The sequence below is a fragment of the Rhamphochromis longiceps genome, linkage group LG1 (assembly GCF_057381845.1).
Source record: "Rhamphochromis longiceps isolate RC_006_pf linkage group LG1, R_longiceps_female_GT1.1, whole genome shotgun sequence".
Taxonomy (NCBI): Eukaryota; Metazoa; Chordata; class Actinopteri; order Cichliformes; family Cichlidae; genus Rhamphochromis; species Rhamphochromis longiceps.
Genome location: NC_140557.1, coordinates 9,837,544 through 9,862,077, shown reverse-complemented (window position 1 = coordinate 9,862,077; position 24,534 = coordinate 9,837,544). Strand labels below are relative to the sequence as shown.

The following is a 24,534-nucleotide window of genomic DNA, read 5'->3' as shown; positions in this document are numbered from 1 at the left end:
CTGAAGTAGAAGAATGGCAAGCAGAACAGGACAAGCTTAGGTTAAAATCCACACCCTGATACCATCTTGAGTTGGAGTTGCATCAAAGCTGCTGAAAGTAAACAGCCTTGAGACATGGCTTAGGAGTAAAAGCAAGACAACACCAACAAGACAAGCCTCTCTCATGTTACTTCCTCAAGAGCGGTGTGTCCATGCAACAGCAGCAATTATGAGAAAGCTACACCATGTTTCTGAGGCCCTCTCCATTGCCTAAGCTCCTTTGTGGCTGTGGGCCAATGGCTTTGCACCCCGCCAAATCAAAGATGGAACCCCATTTAGCTCGCGCTTTCTTTTAGGATTTGCTCTTGAGAGTACATAGCAGACTCAACAGCCAGGGAAAAAATGGGATGTTGGATGTTGACCTGCATACTATTGAGGCTGCTGAGCTCAGGCTATTGGTCCATTATGACAAATCCTGAGACCATCTTTGTTTTGGCAACATTTGCAAGTCTTAGGCCTCAGAGAAAACAGTAGCCATGGAGAACCTCTGTGTGCTTTTAGGTCTACTGTGTAACTAGTGCAGTGATATTAGCAGCGACTATGCTATAAAATTAGTCCAGCTACATTTGCTGTAAATTACACTTAAAAGTCCACATTTACACAAGAAAGCAGAAGTCTTAGAAGTTTATATTTTAAAGCGACTGGCTACGTTTATAATATAAAATAAGAGTAACAAGGACTAATTTTAGTCATGTAGGCATTGCTGCTCTAACATAGGCCATTTCAGTCAGTCTACCCTTTAGTCCAGACTAGATTAGCTCAACAGGATGCGGGACGGAGTACTGTTAAATTTTGTATCCTACATACATCCATAGATTCATGATTCCCAATAGTAACAACAGTTTTGCACCAGATTTTCCTTTGTTTTATGACCCATTTCTGATCCCATTTCTATTAGCCGTGACAACTATGTGTATAGTACTCATTAGCAAATGTTAGCATCCTAACACACTAAACTGAGATGACATTTTCTATAATTATTTTACATTACCTGCTAAAGATGTGTTGATGCCTGACATCTCAAAGCAACTGTGCATAAATACAACCTGACAGATCTACTATCTAATAAAGCACTGTACTCTTAGCATAGCGGTTACCAAATCCTATTAATTTAGTGAGCCCATAATTCAAGGTAGAGTGGATTGTCCACTAATTGCAGGGTTGGAGATTTGATCCTTGGTCTCCTTACATGACCAAGTGCAGGACACTGAGCACCCAGTTCCTTCTAATAGTAGGTATGCATGGCAGCTGCACTGCCTTTGATTTGTTGTTCGTGTGTCTGAGAGAGGGAGAGAGAGCATAGGTGAACGACAAACACACTGTAAAGTATTTTTGTGGAATCTGTATTTAGTAGCAGTTATTTTATTTGGAAAAATGTAAATTTCAATATGAAATCGGTAATTCACATTGTCACTTGATCTGTTAGCCATTATAAAAATGTGGTTGAGGTCAAATGTGTTCTTAAAAAAAATAAAAAAAATAAAAATAAACAGATGCAGTATATGCCAGATGTTTGCTTTTAGTCATTGACAACTTTTCTGCCTGACTTTACAAATGCTGTTTCACTCTGGTCTTTTTGTGTCTCCGTGTTATCGCTCTCATACACCGTGTCTGCGCTGAATATAAATTTTGCCCAAAGGAACATGCTGAATACACAAACTATAGTTCTCCTTTTACTGTCTTTTAACACAGCCATAATGACTGGGAAGCTTGAAAAAATATAATATATATTTGCTGAGCTGTGAAATCACTTGTAACTTTTTCCTTTATTTTGATAGTTAAGCTTGTCATTTTGGTTGGACATGCAAACTTGTTTTTATGCGCTGTGACGGAATTATAGTGTTCCTTTGCCGTTTGGAGTAATGTAAAGAACAGAGGCTCTGCTTTTGGGTTTGCTTATAACAACCCCATCTGTGATGCCCTAAAGTTTCTTATTTTAGAGACTTTAATGATTACACGGTCCAAAAGTTAAAGATCCTTGTTTAACCTTCTCTGATCGAATGTTAAATAAACGTGTCTCCCCGTCGGAGCAGAATCCCTACCATTCTGTGGCCAGGAAACAGTCTTTTTGTGAGAGGTTTGATATCTGTGCAGGGGTTGAAAACTGTTCCTCCAGGTCAGTGTTTACTAAACTAAAGCAAGCTGTGATACCTCTAGCTGAGACTATAGTGGTCTGTGTGGTGTGAAGGGAGGGTAATCACCACACAGCCTGAACAACACTGTCATCAGCTTAGTTCAGATCCCACTTTTTCTCACACCAGCTTCTCTGCACTGTTGTAGGGGTACTACCACTGAGAGGCAAAGGAAGACTGAGATGCTTTCAATGAACTTCCCCTCAATGCTACCTTATGTAGTTAAGGACTAGCAGTCTTAATAGTGGAAGACAGTGCTGGGCTGGGGGGAGTAATGATTTTAGCTTTAAACTGAATTACCAATCGATTCGGCCCGCAGATCAGAACACAGCTTGCTAGCTGACTGTGTGGACATGCTGTGTTGTGGAGTTGCTTTACAAATTGACTGCTGCACACATAGGAGGAAATATATCTATATATGTCAGCTTGCCTCTGCATGCACAGTGGCCTGCTGTGCATGAATAGGCCTTGTGATCACCAGAGACGCAGCTGCAGAGTGTTTATGCTGAATTGGGTTGTAAATGAGCATGTATTTGGTGAGCAGTACCTCTGGAAGATAACTTTCCCAGAGGCTACAACACAGTCCGACCAGTATTGCAGGGAAGGAAACAGTGCTGCTCTTTTGAATCTCCAGCCTCCTGCACTCAGTGTGAGAGTTAGCTAAACCTGGTTATGGGCAGGGCCTTAAAGGAAATTGCATAAAATAATAGATCGAAAATTACAGTGGGCTACTTGGGATCGAAGATTGCGTTTTAACTGTGGTGTTTTCACTGTCTTTTATGGAGACCACTGGAGAACATATTAGCGCAAGTGTCATGTTCCAGAGAACACATGCTAGGCTGTGATTACTGAGCTCAAGCTGAACTGTAAAATCGTTTGTCAGCAGTTGATTTGCTTCTGGAAAAGCCCAGGCTCTTGATTGAATTAGTTTGGCGGTTTTCAGTACGGAGCAAGAATGTGTCCAATTTGGTTACCTGCTGACAGACAGCTATGATATTATAACTTTATGATTGTACAGTAAAACCAAGTAGCAGTCTTTTGAAGCTGATTTGAAAATAAAAGAAAACACTCTTTTATGTTTCTCCCTTTTCTGGTGAAAACTGTCACCTTGGATTTTCCCAGTCATGCTTTATCATTTAATTGCCATTGATAAAGCAATATTTGATGTTTGCACTAAAACATATGCACATTTCATTTGTATGCATGAAGAGAAGGCAGCTGTGCTATCAAAGGCTCTTCAGGCTTGTATTCTGTGGATTCTTCGTTGTCCAGTTCATGTTTACTGATAGGATCTGTGTGGTTACTCCATCATATTGGGAGTGAGAGGGGGTCATGTTGGTGCAATATTGTGTTCACCCTGAGGTTGAAATAATTTTGTTTGCTGTAATAGCTGTAAAACACCTTATTTCCCACTGGACATTCTTTCATACAAATGTTCTTGCAGTGGGATTTAAAAGATAGCTGGAAAAAAATCAAGCAAAATTACACTGGCTTTAGTCAGGAAAAAAAACATGTTTAAATTGTGATTAGTACTACTGTCTCTGATAATGAATAACTGAAACATTCACTGCAATTTAAAAAAAATAAAAATAAAAAAAATCTCTGAAATCTAGTCAGAAGACTAATAAGAAAAGCAATACTTTGCATTTGTAGAAAAATCTAGAAATTCACACGTATCCTATTTGCTGCAAGGTTGCTTGGCTTTTCTAAATGCCTGTGATTATTCAGACATTGGAGTCTTTTCACTTCAGGATCAGGGTCCATGTAAGCTCTTAATTCTCTCCTGTTAAACAGTTATTGAAGAAATGTGCTGGTGGTGCAGAAGGCGAAATAAAAACACTGGGAACCCAGCATTTTATGCTGCCATGTAGCCATGTCTGACTCTTAGCACAGTTCATATTACAGAGCACCTTTATCTGTGAATTCACTCTGTTAGTAAAAGCCTTCTACCCCAAAGCTATTTTAAAGCACCATTTTCTATGGCTTCCTCATGATTCCCCACCGCTGAAAGAAGCAAAGCCCAAGTACATAACTGACTTTTTTTGGAACTGGGAAGACTGAGGAGCCTGGTTTCTTGCAAATAGCAAACCTGTCTGGGCTGTGACTGCAGTGCTAGACATTTACAGTCATTTTGTTGTATTTTAGGAGCCTTTATCTTCCAAAAATCAAGTGATCCCATCCTTCAGATTTCCCAAACTTTTCATTTAGGTCTGCATATGGGCAGGCACACAGTTGTTTGACTCTTCACATGGCAGCCACAGCTCTCCTCTAGCTCATCACATCATTTTAATTACAGGGCCTTCATTGTCTACGCTGACCCATTTTAGCACGGTCCCTTACCGTCAACTGCGCGGTCCCTCCAATCACACTTAATTTAATCTGGCATTTGACTCAATCGGCAATGCCGCAAACATGGGCCCAAAATGGCCCCTACCCCAGAAATGAATTGGGAATAAAAATAACAATCTCCACTCCCTGCTCTGCTTGTCCGCCGAGGCCTCCGGCCCGACATGGTACAGCTTTTAATGGTGAAGATTGATACTGGTAACTGGGGACATTTCTTGGGATGTTAGGCACAGTTCTCTGAGGAGATTCTGAACTGCTCTTAAAGGGGCCTGGAAACACAGTAAAAACATGAGTCAGAGAGACAGAGCCCAGGGAGTTTAACACTGCTAATTGGCACATGGACTTGACTTGATCATGTTTTCTGTAATGAAGCTGAAGTGATTTGGATCAATATCTTTGTTTTACAGTTTACAATTCAGGGATGCCTTTGTGTGATATTTGTTTTATTGGACAAACACAGACAAACACACAGACAGACACAAACACTCACACTTTTTTCACTTTTCTTGTGTTTTCTGCATTACAAAATGGTGTAACATTTCAAGTAATTGAGTTGAAAATGGCTATTAATAAGAGCAGGAAGTTTCCTTGGAATCTAGGGCAAATTTTTTTTCTTTATTTCAAGGCAACAAAGTAAAAATCAAAAGTTCCTTCTTTTTCACTGTACATTTTTCCCTCTAAATTCTCAGGCAACTATTTGCATTTGAGAGCAACTGGTGCTCCCCCCCCCCCCCCGGATTTAAAATAAATAAATAAAAAAAATCTTTCGTTCAGGCACAGGGCAAGAAGAGGCGGAAGCAGCCCTGCATGAAGCCGTATCTCCCCCACAATCAGAACAATGTTCTAGTGCTTGAATAGAGAAGGATATCTTTGAGACTTCAATTTATTATCTAAAAGAAGACGGGGAACGGAGTAACACTTCCAAGATAAGCCCAGCATAAGGTTAATTACAAGCTGAGTAGCTGACGTAACCTAGCCATGTCATGACTCAAAGTTCCACACAGCTGGGAAGCGAAGCAGTGCCAGCAATTGACAGTTACTTTTCCAGCAGAGGCTCGTGTGTGTGTGTGTGTGTGTGTGTCTTTATACGTTTGTTCAAATATGTAAACTCAATTGAGTCGGATATAGTTTAGTAGGACAGCTCCAGGTAAGATGGCACTGGAAGCCTAGGTGGCTCATACCACCTGCTTCAGCAACTGCTAGTGGAGCTTGTGGCTCCCTGTTCTCATTGGTGCGCAACACTGTTAACATTGCTGCTGACTCTCAACTCTCTCTCCAGGGCATAGCCTAATTAATGGATACCATTCGCAGTTGATTAGCAGCAGTTCTTTCGGTAATTACATTCGCATACTAACCACTCAGAAGAAAAAGAGTATAGAAAGAAAACCACAAAGGGCTCGAAAATATATTAATGCACTTCTCAGTTTGCTCTGATCTTAATTTGTTTCCACTATTGTTTGGCTTCTGCTCTGATAAGAAGCATTTTGCTCTCTGCCTCGCTCTCTTTCTGTTCCCTCTCCCCCCCTCCCCCCCGTCTATTAGTTTTTTCACTCATGATGTTTTAAGAGAGTGACTTTGTAATAAACATACAAAAGAGATGACTTCAGAGCTTTGTTAAAAACAGGTAAAATGTTCTCATGAAGACGCAAACGTGCTGCGTTTCTTTCTCCTCTGAGCTGTGTAGGCTGGGGTTTGCTCTCCTCACTCACAGAGAGGTGCATTGTGCTCGTGGGCCCAGCTGCTAGCCCATAATTCTTCATTCTATGTCCCATTGTTCCTACCTGTCAGCATGGTTGTGTCTATGAAGAAAGGAAGTGGCTGCCATTTTGCCAACAGGCCATGTGTGGGTTGGTAGGGGCGGGGGGGATGTTGTAAAAACATGTTATTTCTTTCCAAAGTACAGGGTTTTGATAGCTTATCAACTCCCTTAATCACTAATGTGTCTTTACAGTATGGCTCCAACTCACCACTAAAGACTGTATCTATTAATATGTAAATGCTGAAGTAGAAACATATTTTTGTAACGGATCAGGGGGAAATTAGTTTCTTCATGAACATGGACTTAGTCAAATGTTCCCGTTGACCTAAAACGTACAGCAGCCATAATAAAAACACCCTCTACCTCCTTATTTCCCCCCAGTATCACTCCTCTCCCATAGGTTATTTTAAGTTAATAACCTGCCACTGCATCTTGATACTTGGCTTTGTGATGCAAACATATCCTTAATTGCTATCCCATAAGAGCTGAATAGCTGGACCAGATTCTCATTACCCTGGTTTGAATTGGCCAGGGCCTCTCAAATGCCTCTCATCATGTCACAATAATGGCAGAGTGGCAGAATGTGCTTATGCATGTAGAGACAGGGGTTAACCCAGTGTGCAAATATTCAGAGCCATGTATGACAATCTGTTTGAGTGACAGGTGTTGGTTATGAGAGGGAAGTGAGTTGATTTACACTGGAAGTTATCTGGACACCACTCGGCTGATTGTGGTTTTTTTTTCTCTTTGTTTTCATTTCCAGTTCCAGAATAATAACAACTACATGAACATGGCTGAGGCGAATGGTGCCCTGCTCGCTGCTGGGGATGTAAGTATACTCTGTTTTCCATGAATGTAAACAAATTTGGGTGTGAAAATGAGTCTTTGTTTGTCTTTTTTTTTTTTTTAAACATGACTAAATAAAATGATAATTTACACCTTTTTATACATGTTATGGAATAAAGCAGTCTCTGGTTTTGGCGTTTGAATAATTCTTTGAAAATAATGGGATGCGGTAGAAGTGCCATGAATAACTGTCAGAATAAGCTGCATATCTGATAGGAAATATTCCTGGAAATAAATGACTGTTTTGCCATCTCAATCAGGAAATAAATTTTTACCATCCAATTTGTTCCTCCTCTCCTTAAAACCTCTTCAGGCTTGGTTGTAACTTGTGAGAGCGGACGCTAATGTGATGTGACTGCTTCAACTATGCTTTGTAAGATGAAGTGATATCTCAGAAAGCTGAGGATAAAAACACCTGTTTTCCTTCTCTTTTCAAAGATGTAATAAAGAAGCATAAACAAACTCCATAGCTGTGTCACTCTTTGAGCTGTGCTATCTCCTGGCACTTACAGAAAGTGAAATGTCACCAGCAATCTTTGGCTGAGGAGCTGCTGCAAAAACTGTGTACTATACTGTCGCATTGAAAAGAATAAGGGAGCAGTTGTTCTTCTGGAGGTATATAACGGACTCTGTGAGCCATAGCAGTCCTAACAGTGTGCTAAATTTATCCATTTTATTCCCCCTCCACCCACTCGGCTGCCCTGTCATTAGAGACAAGTGCACCAAAAATACCCATCATCCTCTGTGGTTCAAACTGTCTAATCTCATCCAGTTTAGCAGGGGAGATTGATCTGGCTTCAAAACCCAAAGCAAAGCATCATTACATAGTAGCTCCAAAATACTGAAATAGATGTCATTGTTAACCGTATTGTTTTCATTCATGTCAGTTGGGCAGCAGGGATGCAACTGTGACATTCAAACTCGGGCAGCTACACAGAAGTGTCTGGAGCGCATGACCTCATGTTCATAAAGTGGCTGCTTCACAAAGCCGCAGAGTATTATGGAAGAAGTCTAAGTTTCCCCCACATTTACGCTGAGTGGGCGCATCCTCTGTATCCACGGGCTGCTGAGGCCCACTGCAGCAGGGACCATGCCGACACAGGCTGCTTGGAGAGCGTTCAGCCCCCAGCTGTGAGGGCCCACTGTGGCAGTAAGTGAAAGCGGGGGGAATGGGCTGGGGGTGCACTCCTTAATAAAAACAGCCCAGCTCATTTGCATTTTATCAAAAGGAACAACTGTTTCCAGTGTTAGGGCACAGATGGTATTGTGCTTTGAAGGAAAGAAAGAGCAAGAAGAAGCCTTAAGCATAGGGTTTTCTTGTCAAGATTTGGAGTGTCCAAAGTATTGTTTGTTGCAATCTGAGCTAAAGTGAGATTAAAGTGATTTCCACTTTGAGTTGCGAGGTTTCACACCATATGTACAATAGCACTGGTTAAATGTACCGATTGTGTCTGGTTTGTGTTGTGGCTACAGGAGAAGAAAGGAAGTCTCCTTTATGAAGGCTCCATGATAAACATGGCAAAGTTAAATTTATGCCCCCACGTTTGGTTAGTTATTGTTTTCAAATCGAGCCATAGGGATACTTTGCCTACTCTTTCATGTGTAAGAATAAGCATGGGTTATTCCTTGCTTCAAAGTTACTATATATACAGATGTTTTGCTTTACCACAAATGACTTAAAGCAAAAAAATGCAAACCTGTTTACATCCAGCTACTCTTTATTTACACAGTGGATACTGTATATTTAAAACTGCACACAGTGTGTGAGATTGCTTCTGCTTCAGAGCGACAGACTCGCATTGCTGTTTGGATGGCTGTTGTATCATTTACCTTATGCACTTAGAGAATGAGATAAGATGACCTTGGTGTGCCTGGTAAAGCATACATCCTAGGAGAGAAAGGTTGACTGCTTTCCTAAGTGAAAAGGATACTGTACACTGAGATTGTGTTCCACTCAGATGTATCACTTTACTTTCCCAATCAAATTAGCATCATGTAATGAACTATAAATATGTAGAAATGGACTACAAATGATCCAAATTTGAAATAGTGCCGATTAGGGGTGCCATGGTTGATGTTGTCATTTGAGTAGCTGCACTCTGCCTGTCTAGATATTTGAAACTGGATCCTCAGTCCAGCCTCTATTGATTCTGAGGCCTATTATATGCAGTAATTGCATGCTGCTGCCTTTAACAACTCTTGGTTATTACATCTGTGAATTGCATTACTACATTTATTGAACGACTGGAAATATTGCCTGAAAAGCTTTTTCTTCCTCTTGTTCTGATATTGAAAGAGCTCCAAGGCACCGCAGGGATAATCCACTGGAAGGGAAAATTCAGTGATTCCCATCCCAGTCACATCCCTTTTATATTTCTGTAGTTCATACATTCTCTATAAACCAATGTTATACTGTTTATGACAACATTTTGTGTTTGCACTAAAGTCTTGTGCTTTCATTCTTTTCCACTGCATGCTAGCAACAGGACTCTTGGGGATAACTTGTCCTTGAGCACCATAATAAGGTTGACATTTTTGGCTTTCAGTGACATCTTGAAAATGAAAAGGAAAGCATGGGCTGCCAAGAGATTTGGTACATATATTTATTGTGAAACTAAGGGGACTGATGCTGAAACATTCAGTTCCACATATTTCAGAAAAGATGTTCAAGCAGGTTCTGCCTAAACTATGGAATATCTTTACTAGACAAAGTAATTTAGACAAAAATAAACTAACTATAAAAAACACATGCGAAGAGAATCAAGTCATAGTTCCTAGATATGCACAACTTTCTAGTATCATTCTACTTTTTGCTCTGCTCAGAGCTCCTCTTGTAGCAACATAAGCTAAACATTTTTGTTAAAGTCAAGTGCAACGAAATGAAACATAATTCGAGTTAACAAACTGAAGTTACATTTGTCATTTCTCTTAACTTTTTGAAGTTTATCTATGAAACAAGTTTATCTATGGCACCATTTTTACTTGTGTTTTTACTATGACACAAGTAAAAATGGCAAAAGGGATATTTAAATCATTTGCATTGTCAGTGCAAGCATTTAGGATGCTGTTCAACAAGACTTTGAGTTAAGCTTGACATTTTTGTAAATTTTCCTGTGATTGATTGATTATCTAAAATCACATAGATCCTACACTGAAAATTGACCCAGCACAATATAACAACTGTTGAGAATTTCTCTTGGTACAATTTGGGCTGATCCACCTCCAATGGGTTCTAAGAACTGGGGGATTTCCCACACACCTGCTTAGGATGCTCATGCTGGGTACATCAGGCCTCTCTGTTACAAGCCCTTGTCTGTCCTCAGACCACTGAACCATGTGTCTGCCAATGGAAAAAAACACACACACACACACACACACACACACACACACACACACACACACACACACACACACACACACACACACACACACACACACACAAACCTTCTCTCTTTCTGTCTGTTGTGTTCTGCTTTGCCCACCCCTTAACATGTACATGCCTGCACTTCCCAAGCCAGCATCTGGCTTGGCACTTGGCTCTGCTGAGCCTTTCAGAACAATTTAAATGGATAATCAGGCTGGTGATGCGAAGAAAGTGGATTGTGCATCTCTTAATCTCCGATCAGAGCCCCCTAAGCTGCTCCTGGTGAAGAATTAAACTGGCTTTATGTGAAATGACACCAGACAGTGCGCAACACTGTAACACTCTGTGGGATCCAGTAAAATCTGGCACCTCTTCCCTAGGGAGAGGGCCTTTTCTACACAGACAGCTGACATCTTCCATAACCTCCCCCCTATATGAGGCAAAAACTCCATGTCTCCATTATCAGTGCCCCTGGTGTTGATGTTAATTTGTATCATCATTAACAGAGTGAGGCAAAGCATACAGGCGCAGACTGTGATACTGATCTTGCTCCATCTTCCCACATCCACTGTGATTTTTGCTTTCGCTATCCTCCACTTCCATGCTGTTTAGCAGATACTAAACACCAGCATTCCTTTCCACCAAGTACATGTCTGTGTTTCACTTAAAGGTCACAGTCATGCTTGTACTGCTCCCTTACAAAAGTGTAGCTGACCTCAGCCAACCTTCCTCTTTGACATTTGTCTCAAATCTCTAGGTTGGCTTTGTAATTCAGGCCACAATGCACCAGAATATAGGAGCCAGTGCCCTATATAGTTCTGCCCTGATTTACCTTACACAGAGTAACGCCACAGGAAACCTACTTAGATCAGCAAATAGTATTCATAGTCGAGTAGAGCAAAAAAATGCTAGTGATGTTTTTTTTTTTTTGTTTGTTTTTTTTTTCCCCCCTCAAAAACATCCCCGCAGGGCTTACGTGGATGAATGTGGCCATAGAATCACAGCCTAAGCAGTGTATCTGGCTGTAGTGGACAAGACAGGATGAAACTCTCCTGTTAGAGAGATTATGATAGAGTGCCAATGTCTTCAGATTGTTGCATGATGTGATCCAGGTGAGACTGGGGCAATAGATCTGAAGGCTGGTATGGGGATTGACCCTGCTCCACGGGGGAAGTTGAAAAAGTTGAATGACGGCTGTGATGATAGACGATCTCTGATCTTTTCCATGTGCTACTGGAACATTTTGTCCATGACTCATGACAGTTTTGTTTTATTAACCTTATAAACGTACACTGGGTTTTCATTCACATGCTGCTGAACAGGCATTATTGTGAACTAACTTTCAGTGGTTTTTTGAGTGGACTGGAGCATAATATGACAGCAGTGGACTGTTAGTAAATGTTCCTAAGGTGCTTGTGATTTATTTCACACTTTGAGAGCCAGAGGCCCTGAATATGACCTTAGCTCCTTCCGAAAGGAGAACGGATTCTCTAGCTATGAAACAAGCACTGAAAAGTGAAGCAGTGGTAGGGAGCAGGAAGAGAGAAAGAAAATGGGAGAATAAAAACTCTATTAGCTTCTCCCGCCACTGGAATTCATCAGTGCTTGTCAAGACAGCTGCCCTGAGTAGGCAATGAATTAGTTTCAAGTGTCTGTGTGCTAAAGCAAGCAAGGGGAACATTAATACTCCCTAATCAAGGTCTGTGTTGGCATATTCCCTCCCTTGTCTCTATTCTGTTATTCTATCCCCTACCTACCAGAGGCAGAGCAGAGGAAGACAGGGTTGTTAATATCAGGTTTATAGGTGTTTTAGATAACACATCTTCACCTCTGCTGAGGTTAAGGTCCCCATTCCTGTTTTTACACCATGCCAGAACTACAGGGTGTTGAATGATGCTTTACATGTGAGTAAGTGGTAAGAGTAAGGGGAAAAACGGGACCCTTTTCAAAGGAGCTTATCTCAAAAAGCAATGCATGAACATCTCTAGGACTCTCAATCCCTCTGAGAATTACAGGCAGGTGTGTGAAAAGGTGAATCGGCATGGGGGAAACTCATCTGTGGCTGTTCGAATTGGCATAAGTGCCTGCTTCCTTCTGTTTTTTTGCCAATTATTTTCATGCCATGATTGTCTGAGAAATTTCAGGAACTAGATGAGGATTTGGGAGGAGGCTTAACAAGCAACCGCTGCTATAAAAGTGACGCAGGGCCAAGAAAGTGGTGTTTGTGATCAACCTCAAGCAGATTCTTGATGCAGAACTACCGGTAGCTTCTCTTTGTCCACATACCCTAACATTTCCAAGAATTCTTGGAGTTTAACATGAGTTTTGTTTTACTCAGTGTGAGCATTTTAAACCATGTTACTTTCAGTAAGTGAACTGTGCTTTAAAGAGGTTGCAGGTTCACATAAATGCAGGGCCTGCTATCTTAGGTGCTAGGCTTGCTGTGCTTCCAAGTAACCAACAGTGTGGTCATTGTGAGGGTATGAATATTTTGGCTTTGCAGAGAGTAGCTTAATGCAATGCATAGATGAAAACAAGACCCAAGTAGGTGAACAGTTCCATCTCCAAGAAGGCACATAAGCAAATTAAGTGTGACCAAAAGCTTTAATTCGAAAGGCAGAAGGATTAGGCTGTTTGATGAGCAGATTTAAGGGTGCAGGCAAGGGGAACAAAAAGAAACACTTCTGGCCAAGCGTTATAATCTTTGAAAATGTTCTTTAAACCCATCTCCCTGTGACGTGTATTTTCACTGCACTTCAACCCAACATCCCCAAGATTAAGGGCTTTTATCATGTATCCTCTCTCTCCCATGATTGCTGCTTGATATTTTTGCTTTTGACGTCTTTCTCCACACTCGCCTTCTTCCTTCTTTTTCCTTAAAGTGGACTTTAATAGGTTTAGGAAATGTTACATCTTAGTGCACTTACAGAAACGTGTGTTACCACTCCACTAAAACACTCCATCTCTTAAACAAAGTCATCTGATTTAATCCCTGAAGGTTTCCTTCCAGCCTGTTAGATAAGGCCCACCTCAACAAATGCTTCCTGCCTCTTTTGTGTTGGTGGATTTCATAATTTTCTTCTTTGTTCCTCTTTCTTGCAGACTTTTCATACACCCAGCTTGGGAGATGAGGAGTTTGAGATTCCTCCCATTACACCTCCACCTGAGACGGAGTCCGGTCTGGGTCTGTCAGAAGTGGACTCGCCATTCCCAGCAATGCCTGAGCCCCCAGCTCCACACAGGGGTCCCTTAATCCCCCAGTTTCCCCCACAGAGTCTGGATCTGCCCTCGATTACCATCTCACGCAACATGATGGACCAAGAAGGGGTGTCTGTCAACAACGGCCAGTCTGTGGTGAGCACTGCCATCTCACAACTAAGTGAAGAAAAAAAACCATTATCTTGCTCTCATTTATCTAGAATAAGAAATCTTGCACCAGTGCTTCTCCAGCAAGTGTCCTACTCTCCAGATTTATTTTTTGATGATGTATCCAAACTGAAAGACTTTAAGACAGAATTTGGAGAGCTGCACTAATCCACCTTTATAAGAAGGCCCTTTTACTGAACCATACCGTAATGTCACCTTCAGAGTTTTGCATGCCTCCTATTGTCGGTGCATCTGGCACAGCATCTGGCCTTGTTTACAACACAGGAGGTATATGATCACATTGAGTAAATGTCATGATATTATGTTACTTACTGTGAGCATTTTTTATCTGTTAAAAAAAACAACAAAAAAACAAAACAGGAATGTGAATGATCCCTCTCTATATGAGGTGAACAGATGTGAATAGATCACAGGTGTTAGAGTACAATGCTCATTCATCCCCAGGAGGACGGTGAAAATGGGACCCAAACGTGCCACAGTTTCACATGCTCATATTTAATTCATGTTACCTCCTGAAACCTTTTTTTTCCTGCTGTAAATGCTGATCTGCGCTTCAGCAAAGTGTCACATGAGGTCTTCAGTAACGACACATGCTATTTTTAGAGTTTAGGACTGGGGAGAATTATCCCACTAGTAAAATGTTGACACGTATAATTTTAATTGGTTAATATTATTGCACTTGATTAAACATAGAACTGTAGAGTGAAATAATCACTTTCTTTATGTTGATACTGTTGTGTGCTACAGATTGTGAGATCGTTGTCTGAGGTTGGACAGGCATTTTCAAATGCCACAATCATGGAAGCACTGAGGAGGAAAAATGGAAATGTCACTGGCTGCCTAGTTGTCTTACAGAGCCATTACAAAAATGGAAGATTCATTTAGGAGAGAAGAATTGAAAGGACAAAGGCATCAGCAAAAAGATGATGGTATTGATGGTGCATTTGCTTTGTGAGTCACAAATCAGATTGCATTGAGATGAGGCGCCATTATTATTATTATTAGAAGTGTGTGTGAATAAATGTAATGTGTTTTAGACCCTCTGTCCCCATTTCTCCCTAACACATTTGTTGAATCACAGTGATATTAGGTATATTTATTTACATTCCATATGGGAAAGGACTGTAACATTTTTACAGCTCTTTTTCCTGCTCCCATGCTTCTGGCATGTGAAATAATTGCAGCTTTTAAAATATCTCGGCTGCATACAGTAAGTGAGCCCCTGAAGGCTTTTTGCCTAAAGAATTTTCATTTCATGGTCAGTTAAGCTTTCTGCATCTGGAAGAAACGGAACCTTGACACAATTACATTCCTGACTGTTCTCATGACTTGCTGGAGGATTAGATTTGATTCTCAAACATTATTCCTCTTTAACACCATTTGCATGGCTCATGTCTCTGATTGTGCAGAGACTCCATTAAAAACTGAGGGGAGAATGTGGGTTTTTACTCTTTGCCTCGTGGCATTGTCGTCGGCACACTACTCACTCGTTATCAGTCATCGCACATTGTACCGCAGGAAGACTTGTGGTGGCCCCTCATTTTTCCTGTAAATGGGATTGATCCCCAAAAGTCTTGTGACAATGCCTTTAGAAATTCTATTCATCTGTGGTTTTATCTTTGCTTTGAGAAGAGAATGCAACTAAATGAGATAAGTAACAGCACTGTTTTCACTGTATTCCATATATAGAGACAATGATTTACGAAGGCCCTAACAGGGGTATTTTGTCATTTTGTCAGCACACTGATAAAGGAATGACAACCTTATATACATGATTACATTCTGTGTTATTTGTTATGGCTTCAGGGGCAAACAAATAAACCGTGCACTATTGCAATTACATTTTTCATCAAGCCACCATGCTCATATTTCCCAAACTCTTGTCTTGGTTTCCTTCCTCTGTGCTAGCTTACTCATGTAGAATACTTAGCCTGTGTGAAAGCCTGTCTCTTATCAGAACTTAATGAGAAACCCAACCAGCAAATATACCTGGGCTATTTTCAAAAAGCTTCTTCCATGTCATTGCATTGCCAAGTGTTCTGCTAATTCCTCTCCCCTTAATGTTCAGCGTATGTCTTGCAAATTGGCCACAGATGCTGGGCTTCTACAAGGAGAAATACATTTTCTCAGCTGCAATGTGCCTGGCAAGCCCTGAATCTGAAGTCATTATTTATTTAATCTGCTCTCCTAACAAGCTTCTGACTCTCATTTTTGTCTCCCAGCATGTGTCCTCCTGATTTGTGATTGAGTCTCAATAGTGCCAAATAGTACTGGAGTTAGAGCTGCCAGTATTGCTTTATTCACAATTTCTTCTCGATTTTCTCCCTGCTGCACAGCAAGGGTCTCTGGGTTCTATTTCAAAAAACACCTGGTGCCTTCACCACATTTGAGGGTTTTCTTGACACGTGTAAGCATGTAGTGAAATGGGCTCTGTGTCCTCTCTGATTGGATTTGATACCTACACTAGTCAACTGGTTGTATTAGATGTTAAAATCAATATTTAGAAGATATGAGCCCTGCTGTCTTATTACATTTACCACTATGTGGTAATGCATTATATATTTTTCATTACCAACTAGCTGTTTCACATGTCATTAGCTTTGCAGCCGCAAAGATGTGCTAATAAGCGATGGTAGCGTTTGAACGGCATCCATCATGCAAGATAAAAGTAAGTCTGAAAAAGCCATTTGTAGTTTGCCGTTCACATGATTTGATATGCCACGATACTGTGTAGATTGTGAGTGAGTATAATACCCACAATTCTGACTGGTCAAAAACCACTATATCCTGAATCAAATGGAAAATGTGAGCAGTGTTGCAGAAAGCATGTTTTTCTACACGGTCCTCTTATCTCCTTTCCAAGCCAAGAAGCACTGACATGAGTTGTACATCAATTTAAGAGATTTTTTCTTCTTCTTCTTCTTTTTTCTTTCCTCTCCCGACAGACAGCTATTGTGACATATTGGGTCAGTCAGAAATGAAAGATATTCATGCAGGCATGCAATACTTGTAATGAAGTCTCAGCTTGACCTTCTGCATGATTGATTCTGTAATTTACTTTTCTCAGGCAGCTCACAAACTGAAATGATGTCATGTTGGACAAGTTTTAAATACCCATAATGCACTAGGAGAAATGGTGGAAAGGGGTATGGGTCAGTGGCTGCACCAGACAAAGGGGGGAGGGGACCTGCTGGCCTTGCAGTTTGAAGGGGGAGGAGAGAAGGAGAGAGATTTGTTTTTAAGTGGGGGTTAGAGGTTGGCGAGATGGATGGAGTGAGTTTGCACACCACAGAGAGGGAAAGAGAGCGAAGTGTGTTTGACTGAGACAGGGCAGAGGAAAGAAAAACAATTTATCTTCGTGCTATTATAGCCTTTACCGGCATTCAAAATTCCATTTTTCTCATTTGGCTTAAGCACAGACTTCAGCAGGTTGCAGAAAATGGAAGGGAAAAAAAAATAAAATGATGTTCCCGTTTAGAAGCAGAGTAAAGGAATATGTGCAGAGCACTGATAAACTATCTTTAATAGGACTGACCTTTCATGCTGGCGAAAGTTACTGGGGGATTCATCCTTATAATTAACATATAGATGATTTTACTCCTCTCCTGCCACGGAACATTTCCAAGAGCTCTGGCATTGATTGAATGGAAATTGAACTTGTTAACATTCTTTTCAGCCTGTTACAGCTTGGTGCCACTGTTCATAAATTCTTCCCAAATTCTGATTTTCAATATCTTTAAGAACAGACTAGAGTCTGTTTTCATTGACATCGGTGTTGAGATTTCTATCACTTGGTGAATGCATAATGTTGTTTTTTCAGCTCTGCTGCTGGTTTTATTGACCTGCGTTTATTGTGGAAAGGGTTTCATGCATTGTCAAAAAATAAATAAATGAATTTAATAAACATTTTTTTTACACTCATGTGCTAGCTTTCAGAACACTTTATGCTGCTGCTGTGTTCAGAGTGGTTAAAGTTGGTGATAATGTACAAAACAAAACAATCTATGCTGCAAAAAAAGAAGAAATATTCTAAAAATCATTATTTTGTTGTTAGTCATTTCAGCTTTGCAATTTTAAAGCAACACAATGGGGTATCGCACAAACTGAATTTACATTCAAAAAACCTTTTATTGATTAGAGAGTACATTTCAGCTTGTTAGTGTTTGATGTGCAAACACACAGATAGGAGCACACCTAGAAACGCACAAATCTGATTGAGGAGGGCACATCTGGCCACTGTGTACCCAAGATAAAGAATTATTTGCAGATTTACGATGACTATCAAACTATCTGGTTGGATGTCTGCTGTGACTCCAGACAATGCTGCAATCAAAATGCAAATGAGGAGCCAGAGGGACATAAATAAACCTCCCTAGTATCAGATTCATATTCGCAATCAAGACAACTGTTACTTAAGATGATTTCTTCAACTAACTTATTAGCTGTTATGTTTTTATTCAAATCAGATGTTCTAATGCTGGCATTTCAGTGACGCAACTGCCGTTGCTTTTTTGTAGAGTGAGGTGCTAAATTGCTGGTACTCTGGTTATTGTAGAAATATGTTGTAAAACCAGATATTTAGCAGGGTGTTGAATGTGATATAATGATGTGTCTAAAGGTGATCACTAAAACATTTTTTTTCTTTGTTTCTTTAATGCACTATATTTAATTTGAAGCCATTTCAAAGGATTCACCACATCCCAAACAGCAAAATGAGCCACTGCTCTAAGTCAAAACTGCACCATAAGGATTGGGCAAAAGTGTTATTATACAGATGGCCACGACTAATGAGCTCAGTGTGTGCATCTTTGATGTTCGTAGCGAGCAAAGAGCAAACGGTGAGCCATCGTGTTCCCAGTAATGAAGATGACAATAGCACTTGGAACATAGTGGGTTGCTGATATGTAAATCACAGTCATTTGGTTGCAGGCTTGTTTATTGCAGCTTTTATTTGTGAGGATTTCCATATTTGAAGAACAATAACAATATGTTTTTAAATTTTTTTCCCCAACTTTTCCTCATCTCTTTGTTGAAACCCGCTCTTTCATGTAAATATAAATCCATTTTCATTTTATAGATTGTATTTATGATAAGCAGTAGACATGGCATATGAGAAAGAAATGGATTGTAGATCCAATATGTTTCTGTCTGGAATGGTGTTACAATATTGTTTTCGAAGACGGGCATTCATAAGGTTCTTTCAATAAAGCCAGGTGCGTGGGTTTATGATGTGTTGATGTTGGGAGAGATTGAGTTTGTGCTGCTGAATACCAGATGGATGTACCCAGGGAGAACAAATCACCTTTTCTGTTGTGTTCACATCCCCTCTCTGTTCCATGTCAGCTCTGTTGGCTGTCTGATCAGTCTTCCCTCTGGAGAGCTGGCAGGCTTCGTAATTTCCTCCTCACCACAATCAATGCAAACACTTCGCCTGTACCTTCTTTAAGACTCTTTCAAGAACTGAATGTTTTACTAGGAAAAGGTGAAAGAGAAAATGTTATTACATTATACCCTGGATGGCAGAATGGATGGGACCTGTCCAAACCTCTTAAGCTTCATTCCTTCAACTGGCTGATTTATGGAGTTGATCTGTACAAGTATTTTTTTTCCCACTCTTTAACAGTGAAGCATGATCTTTGAAAGGTGCCTACTTCGGAGTTGTATAACCTTAAATAAAGTAGTGCATACAAACTGACACACACACACACACATGTAATATTACTGTGGCATTTGAAGTCCACTGTTCCCCTACAGGGACTGGGCAGTCTAAAGCTGTGTCACAGATTTCCATACAATAGAGTTTTGAAATGAATCAACCAAGCTGTGTAGTCATCTATTACTGACGTATAAAGATGGCGCCTTGGGTGTTGAGATAATTTATCATGTCTTGTAACAGAGACATTTAAGACCCAGGACATCATGACATGTAATCTGCTACATAACAACCCACAGAATCCAATGACCCCATTTCTGCTGTGGTAAAGGAATACAGGTTCTCAAGCTTTGGGCAGCATGGTGTCACAGCGAGTACAGCTATTCAAGCTGGATAGCAGAAATAAATTAGGTGCAGCATGAAGTCTGTACAGGGAAAAAAAAAACAGAAAAGGCCTCAGTCAACAAAAACATGAATTTTTAAAAAGTACAGTTTTATTGAATTATTTTAACCAGTGGTGTTTGCCATTATGTGAATTTGTTTGCAGAACATTGGCCCGGGTCATCTACGTCAATATCCATCCAACCCAGCCATGGTGATGAAGTCCATCATCAGCATGAACAGCCCCAATGGTATGATGTCACGAAATCAGCTGACCACCATCAACCAATCCCAGCTCAACACACAGCTAACCTTAAACATGGCAGGACCCAACATCACCCACACTTCCCCCTCACCTCCTGCCAGCAAGTCTGCAACACCCTCACCCTCCAGCTCCATCAATGAGGATGAGCAGGATGAAGCCAACAGGGTGAGCAAACTTTTAATGATTTGGATTACTGTATTAAAAGGTAGCAGTAAAAAGTAGACTCTGTTAAAGAGCAATTTTGTTATTGTCCTTATGTCAACTCTGCCATCATTTCAGGTCATTGGGGAGAAACGACCAGCCCCCATTGATCCCACAAAGAAATCTAAGACCCCGAAAAAGAAGAAGAAGAAGGATCCCAATGAGCCCCAGAAGCCGGTGTCAGCTTATGCCCTTTTCTTTAGAGACACTCAGGCTGCTATCAAGGGTCAGAATCCTAATGCCACCTTTGGAGAAGTGTCAAAGATTGTGGCATCTATGTGGGATGGTCTTGGAGAGGAACAGAAGCAGGTACTACAGAGTTTAGCGCCACTCTAAAGTAGTATGCAGTCTACCTTAAATTATTATTATTTGCCATTTTAAAAGCTGTAATTTTCTGTTCACACACATTTTTGTGTCATCACAGGTTTACAAAAGCAAAACAGAAGCTGCCAAGAAAGAATATTTAAAAGCTCTAGCAGCATACCGTGCGAGCCTGGTTTCCAAGGTGAGAAACCATTTCTTCTTCTCACCTTTAAAATGTGTGAATTTATCCGAAAGGTGATGTGAATTATTGAGTTCATTGTGTCATATTATGCACTGTGAAGTTGTAGAGGACTTATAATGACTGAAGTAGTTACTAGATACTATATGCTAGTCATTTAAAGGGAGGTAGTGGGATTTTAAATGGGTGAAATCTGTAATCGTAATAAGTTTTTATGTTTTTCACTTATCCAGGCTGCAGCAGAATCAGCTGAAGCCCAGACAATTCGCTCAGTGCAGCAGACCCTGGCCTCCACAAGCCTGTCCCCTGGCCTGGTGCTGCCGTCACCCCTCAACCAGCACCCCTCCATGCCATCAGCTTCCCAGGCTCTCCAACAAGCCCTGCCACGGGCCATTGCCCCAAAGCCTCTGCAGATGAGACTAGGGGGCAGTCAAATCGTGACCTCTGTTACAGTTTCCCACCAGAACATGTCATCTGGGATGCCTCCGCAGCTGCTCGGCCAGATGGGTGCTGGAGGGTCCATGGTGGCAGGTGCCCAGTCCACAGCAGTCTCTCAGATGAGCCCACCCATGCAACCGGTGCAACAGCATGCAATGCAGCAGCTCCAGCAGCAGCAACAGCAGCAGCAGATGCAGCAGCACCTCCAGCATCATCAGATGCAGCAGCAGCAGATGCATCACCAGCAAATCCAGCAGCAGATGCAGCATCAGCATTTCCAACATCATCTCCAGCAACAGCTGCAGCAGCACCACATGCAGCAGCAACAGCAGCAACAACAGCAGCAGCAGATGCAGCTGCAGCACATGCAGATGCAGCATCAGCTGCATCAGCAGCAGATTCAACAACTCCAGCAGCAGCAGCAGCAACAACAGCAGCAGCAGCAACAACAGCAACAGCAGCAACATCATCATCATCATCAGCAGCAGCAGCACCAGGCCCAGTGTTCTCCACCTCAACACTCTCCTGGTACACCCCATTCAGTGGGAGGCTCTGCATCACTTGGCAGCCCGCAGCCAGCCTCACAGCAGCAACCGCATCCTTCCCAAATTCAGGCCCATGCCCAGGTCCTATCCCAGGTCAGCATTTACTGAGCCAAATGGAAGTCCTATCTAAAAGAACAGGAATAGAATAAAAAGCATCAAACATGTTGCTTTTCTAAGTTGCACTTAAGAAGTGTGTGTAAGATTTAGAATGTTATACAAAGAACTTGTCCATTGTTATAGACAGATATGCACATGCGTGTACAGGGGATTAATATGTTAACTGGGTTTTTGTCTATAAAATAGGCTAAGCTATGACAGAAGCCTTTTAGGGCGAGCACCCAGTGATTGTTTATTTGTTTGTGAGGTCTTTCAGTTTTCAATTTGAACTGACTGGACACACAGTATGTTGAAAGAAGCAAATCTTTCATTGTTTTATTTAACAATAAAGCTTTATTTATGAGGCCAGAGTTGTCAGTTCAGCGCAGTGTGAGGACGCTCTGAATGCGTTTCATCAAAAGGATTTTTATCAGCTCTTGCCTGGACTGAATGACTCACAGGATCCTTGCTGGAAACCAGTAACCATCCGTCTTTGCTCCCACACTGGCCGGTATATAGCAAACTTTCTTTAGTCCAACCTTTCTCTTTCACCCATCATTCTTGCAGACGTAACTCTACAGATCATCGGATGTTGGAGGCCCAGTGGTGTTGGAACACAAATGTAAAACATTTCACAAATGCAGACAGTGTCTTGGGATCCAGATTTGTGGATGAACGACTGAACAGACAGAGAGAGAAACTGCCATAAATCATTTATTTCATCCCATCATCACTCTAGCTGTAATCTGCTGTACATGTTTCGTAGAGTGGGAAGAGACGAGACCTCCTTTATCCAGTAATTTACCCTCCAGATGATTTGCCGAAAAGTGTGTAACTGGCACCCTCCCAAAAAAAGTCTTCTTTAATCTATTTGTTTTTACTTCAGATGTTTAACAATTAAATTATGTTTTTATTTTGTGTAAGAAAGGGGATATTTTATGGTAAATACAAATTTCTGGATCAAGGCAGATGGTTTGGGGATTGATGTATTTTTACTCTGCTCCTTGATACTGTCATTGTTAAAAAAAAAAAAATGGAAAAAAGAAAACTAGCAGAGCCAGTTTGTTGCACTGCCAAAGCCAACTGAAAAGGCATCGGAGGTATTTTTGCCAGCTGTACAGAAGTCCCGGGGGAAAAAAAGAAACAAGAAAATGTTGTACATTTTTCATATCACCTGTTGTAAAGTTTTAATATGTGAGGCTTTAATTAAAACATTGTTAAACGACCTGTGGATTGCTATATCACATAGTGCATTTCTGCTCTTTTATACTTTTTTATGAGTTACAATAGCAGCAATTAATTTTGTTTGTATTTTGCTTAAAAACCAACTGCATTTGAAAACTGTCCATAGAGTCGATGCATATCCGTATGGAGTTCTGAAAAGGTTGTTTTCTGCTCAAGATAGAAAAAGTAAATTAATGTTGGAGTTTTTGCTCAGCCATGAAGACGAATCCAGAGACATTCCACCACTAATATGATAGTAGCCATAATTTTGTATGAAGTATTATATATTTCTTTGTGTCTCTGTTGAAAATTAAACTCTCAATCACAAATATTTATTTGAAGGAACTGTTTTCTTTCAAAATTTATATTAATCATAATTTCTATTCGTAACTCCTTTATTTCCTTGTTAGTTATTGAAGAGAACCGCAGTTATAGATATTCATAGCGCTCACCAGATATAAAAAGATAAATTTGTATGTTTTCTATGAAGTAAATCTATGAGAACAATACTTTACAAGGTTATATGAGCATTCATGTTGGCTTTATTATACTGTGTGCTGTTTCTCAGTGATTTGAATGGAAGTCCATTGTTACTGTGTGTAAAAACAGTGTTGATACTGGACGAGGTCAGCATGTAACTGGTACTTGTCTCAATAACAGTCCCCTTCTCACACACCAGTGCACTGGATTCTGCCTCTTTCTTACTCCCTTTTAAAATCACTTCATTTCCAAGACATCCCCAGGGGTTTGCTGTGCTCCCTTGAATAATATGGTGAGCGGGGGAGGGAAGGCAGGCAAACAATAATTATCATATCTTCACAATAGGCTGTGAATCCACTGGCCCAGAGAAGGGGCCTTTATTTCTTCCAATGGCAGCTGAGACATTTTAAACACGGGTTAATGTTAGTTACAAATTAGGAAAGTGAATTCGCTCCTGCGCTTCTGTGATAGCGGCTTGATAGAATTTTCACATTTTGGTTTGTTTTCAATTAGTTAGTTTTAGGAAGGCATTTGTAATTTGGAGCGGAGGCCTGCCTCTGCTGCCGCGGTGATTGGTTCTTCAGCTCGGTGTGGAAGTGATGCCCATTTCTCTGCCGTGATTAATTGCAGCATCTGTCCTGTCAGAAGCCTGAGTGAAGAGGTCTGCAGGAAAACTGCAAATAAGCACTGGCAACAGTCTTAAAGTGCTTATGATGAAATGAAAATTAAAAACAGCAAGTGCCGTGCATGACCTGAATCTCAATACAGGGGGAAGAAGAGAATGTGAGAGCGGGTGTCCATGGATACCAAACACATGCTTTAAAAACACACAGTAATGAGGCTCTGGGAAATCGCTGTTATTATTCTGAACAGATT

At 40.8% G+C, this 24,534-nt stretch overlaps 1 protein-coding gene across 1 annotated transcript in view; it reads left to right on the top strand.

Annotated features, from left to right (window-relative positions):
* tox3 (TOX high mobility group box family member 3) overlaps positions 1-23,509 on the top strand; it is a 37,493-nt gene extending 13,984 nt beyond the window's left edge. Inside the window, exons 2-7 of the mRNA XM_085426734.1 lie at positions 7,040-7,105; positions 13,589-13,840; positions 20,074-20,337; positions 20,452-20,682; positions 20,798-20,878; positions 21,109-23,509. Of these exons, the coding sequence (XP_085282860.1) occupies positions 7,040-7,105; positions 13,589-13,840; positions 20,074-20,337; positions 20,452-20,682; positions 20,798-20,878; positions 21,109-21,966 (1,752 nt within the window). The 3' untranslated portion in view covers positions 21,967-23,509. The remainder of the gene's footprint in view (positions 1-7,039; positions 7,106-13,588; positions 13,841-20,073; positions 20,338-20,451; positions 20,683-20,797; positions 20,879-21,108) is intronic.
* The last annotated feature ends 1,025 nt before the right edge of the window (positions 23,510-24,534 follow it).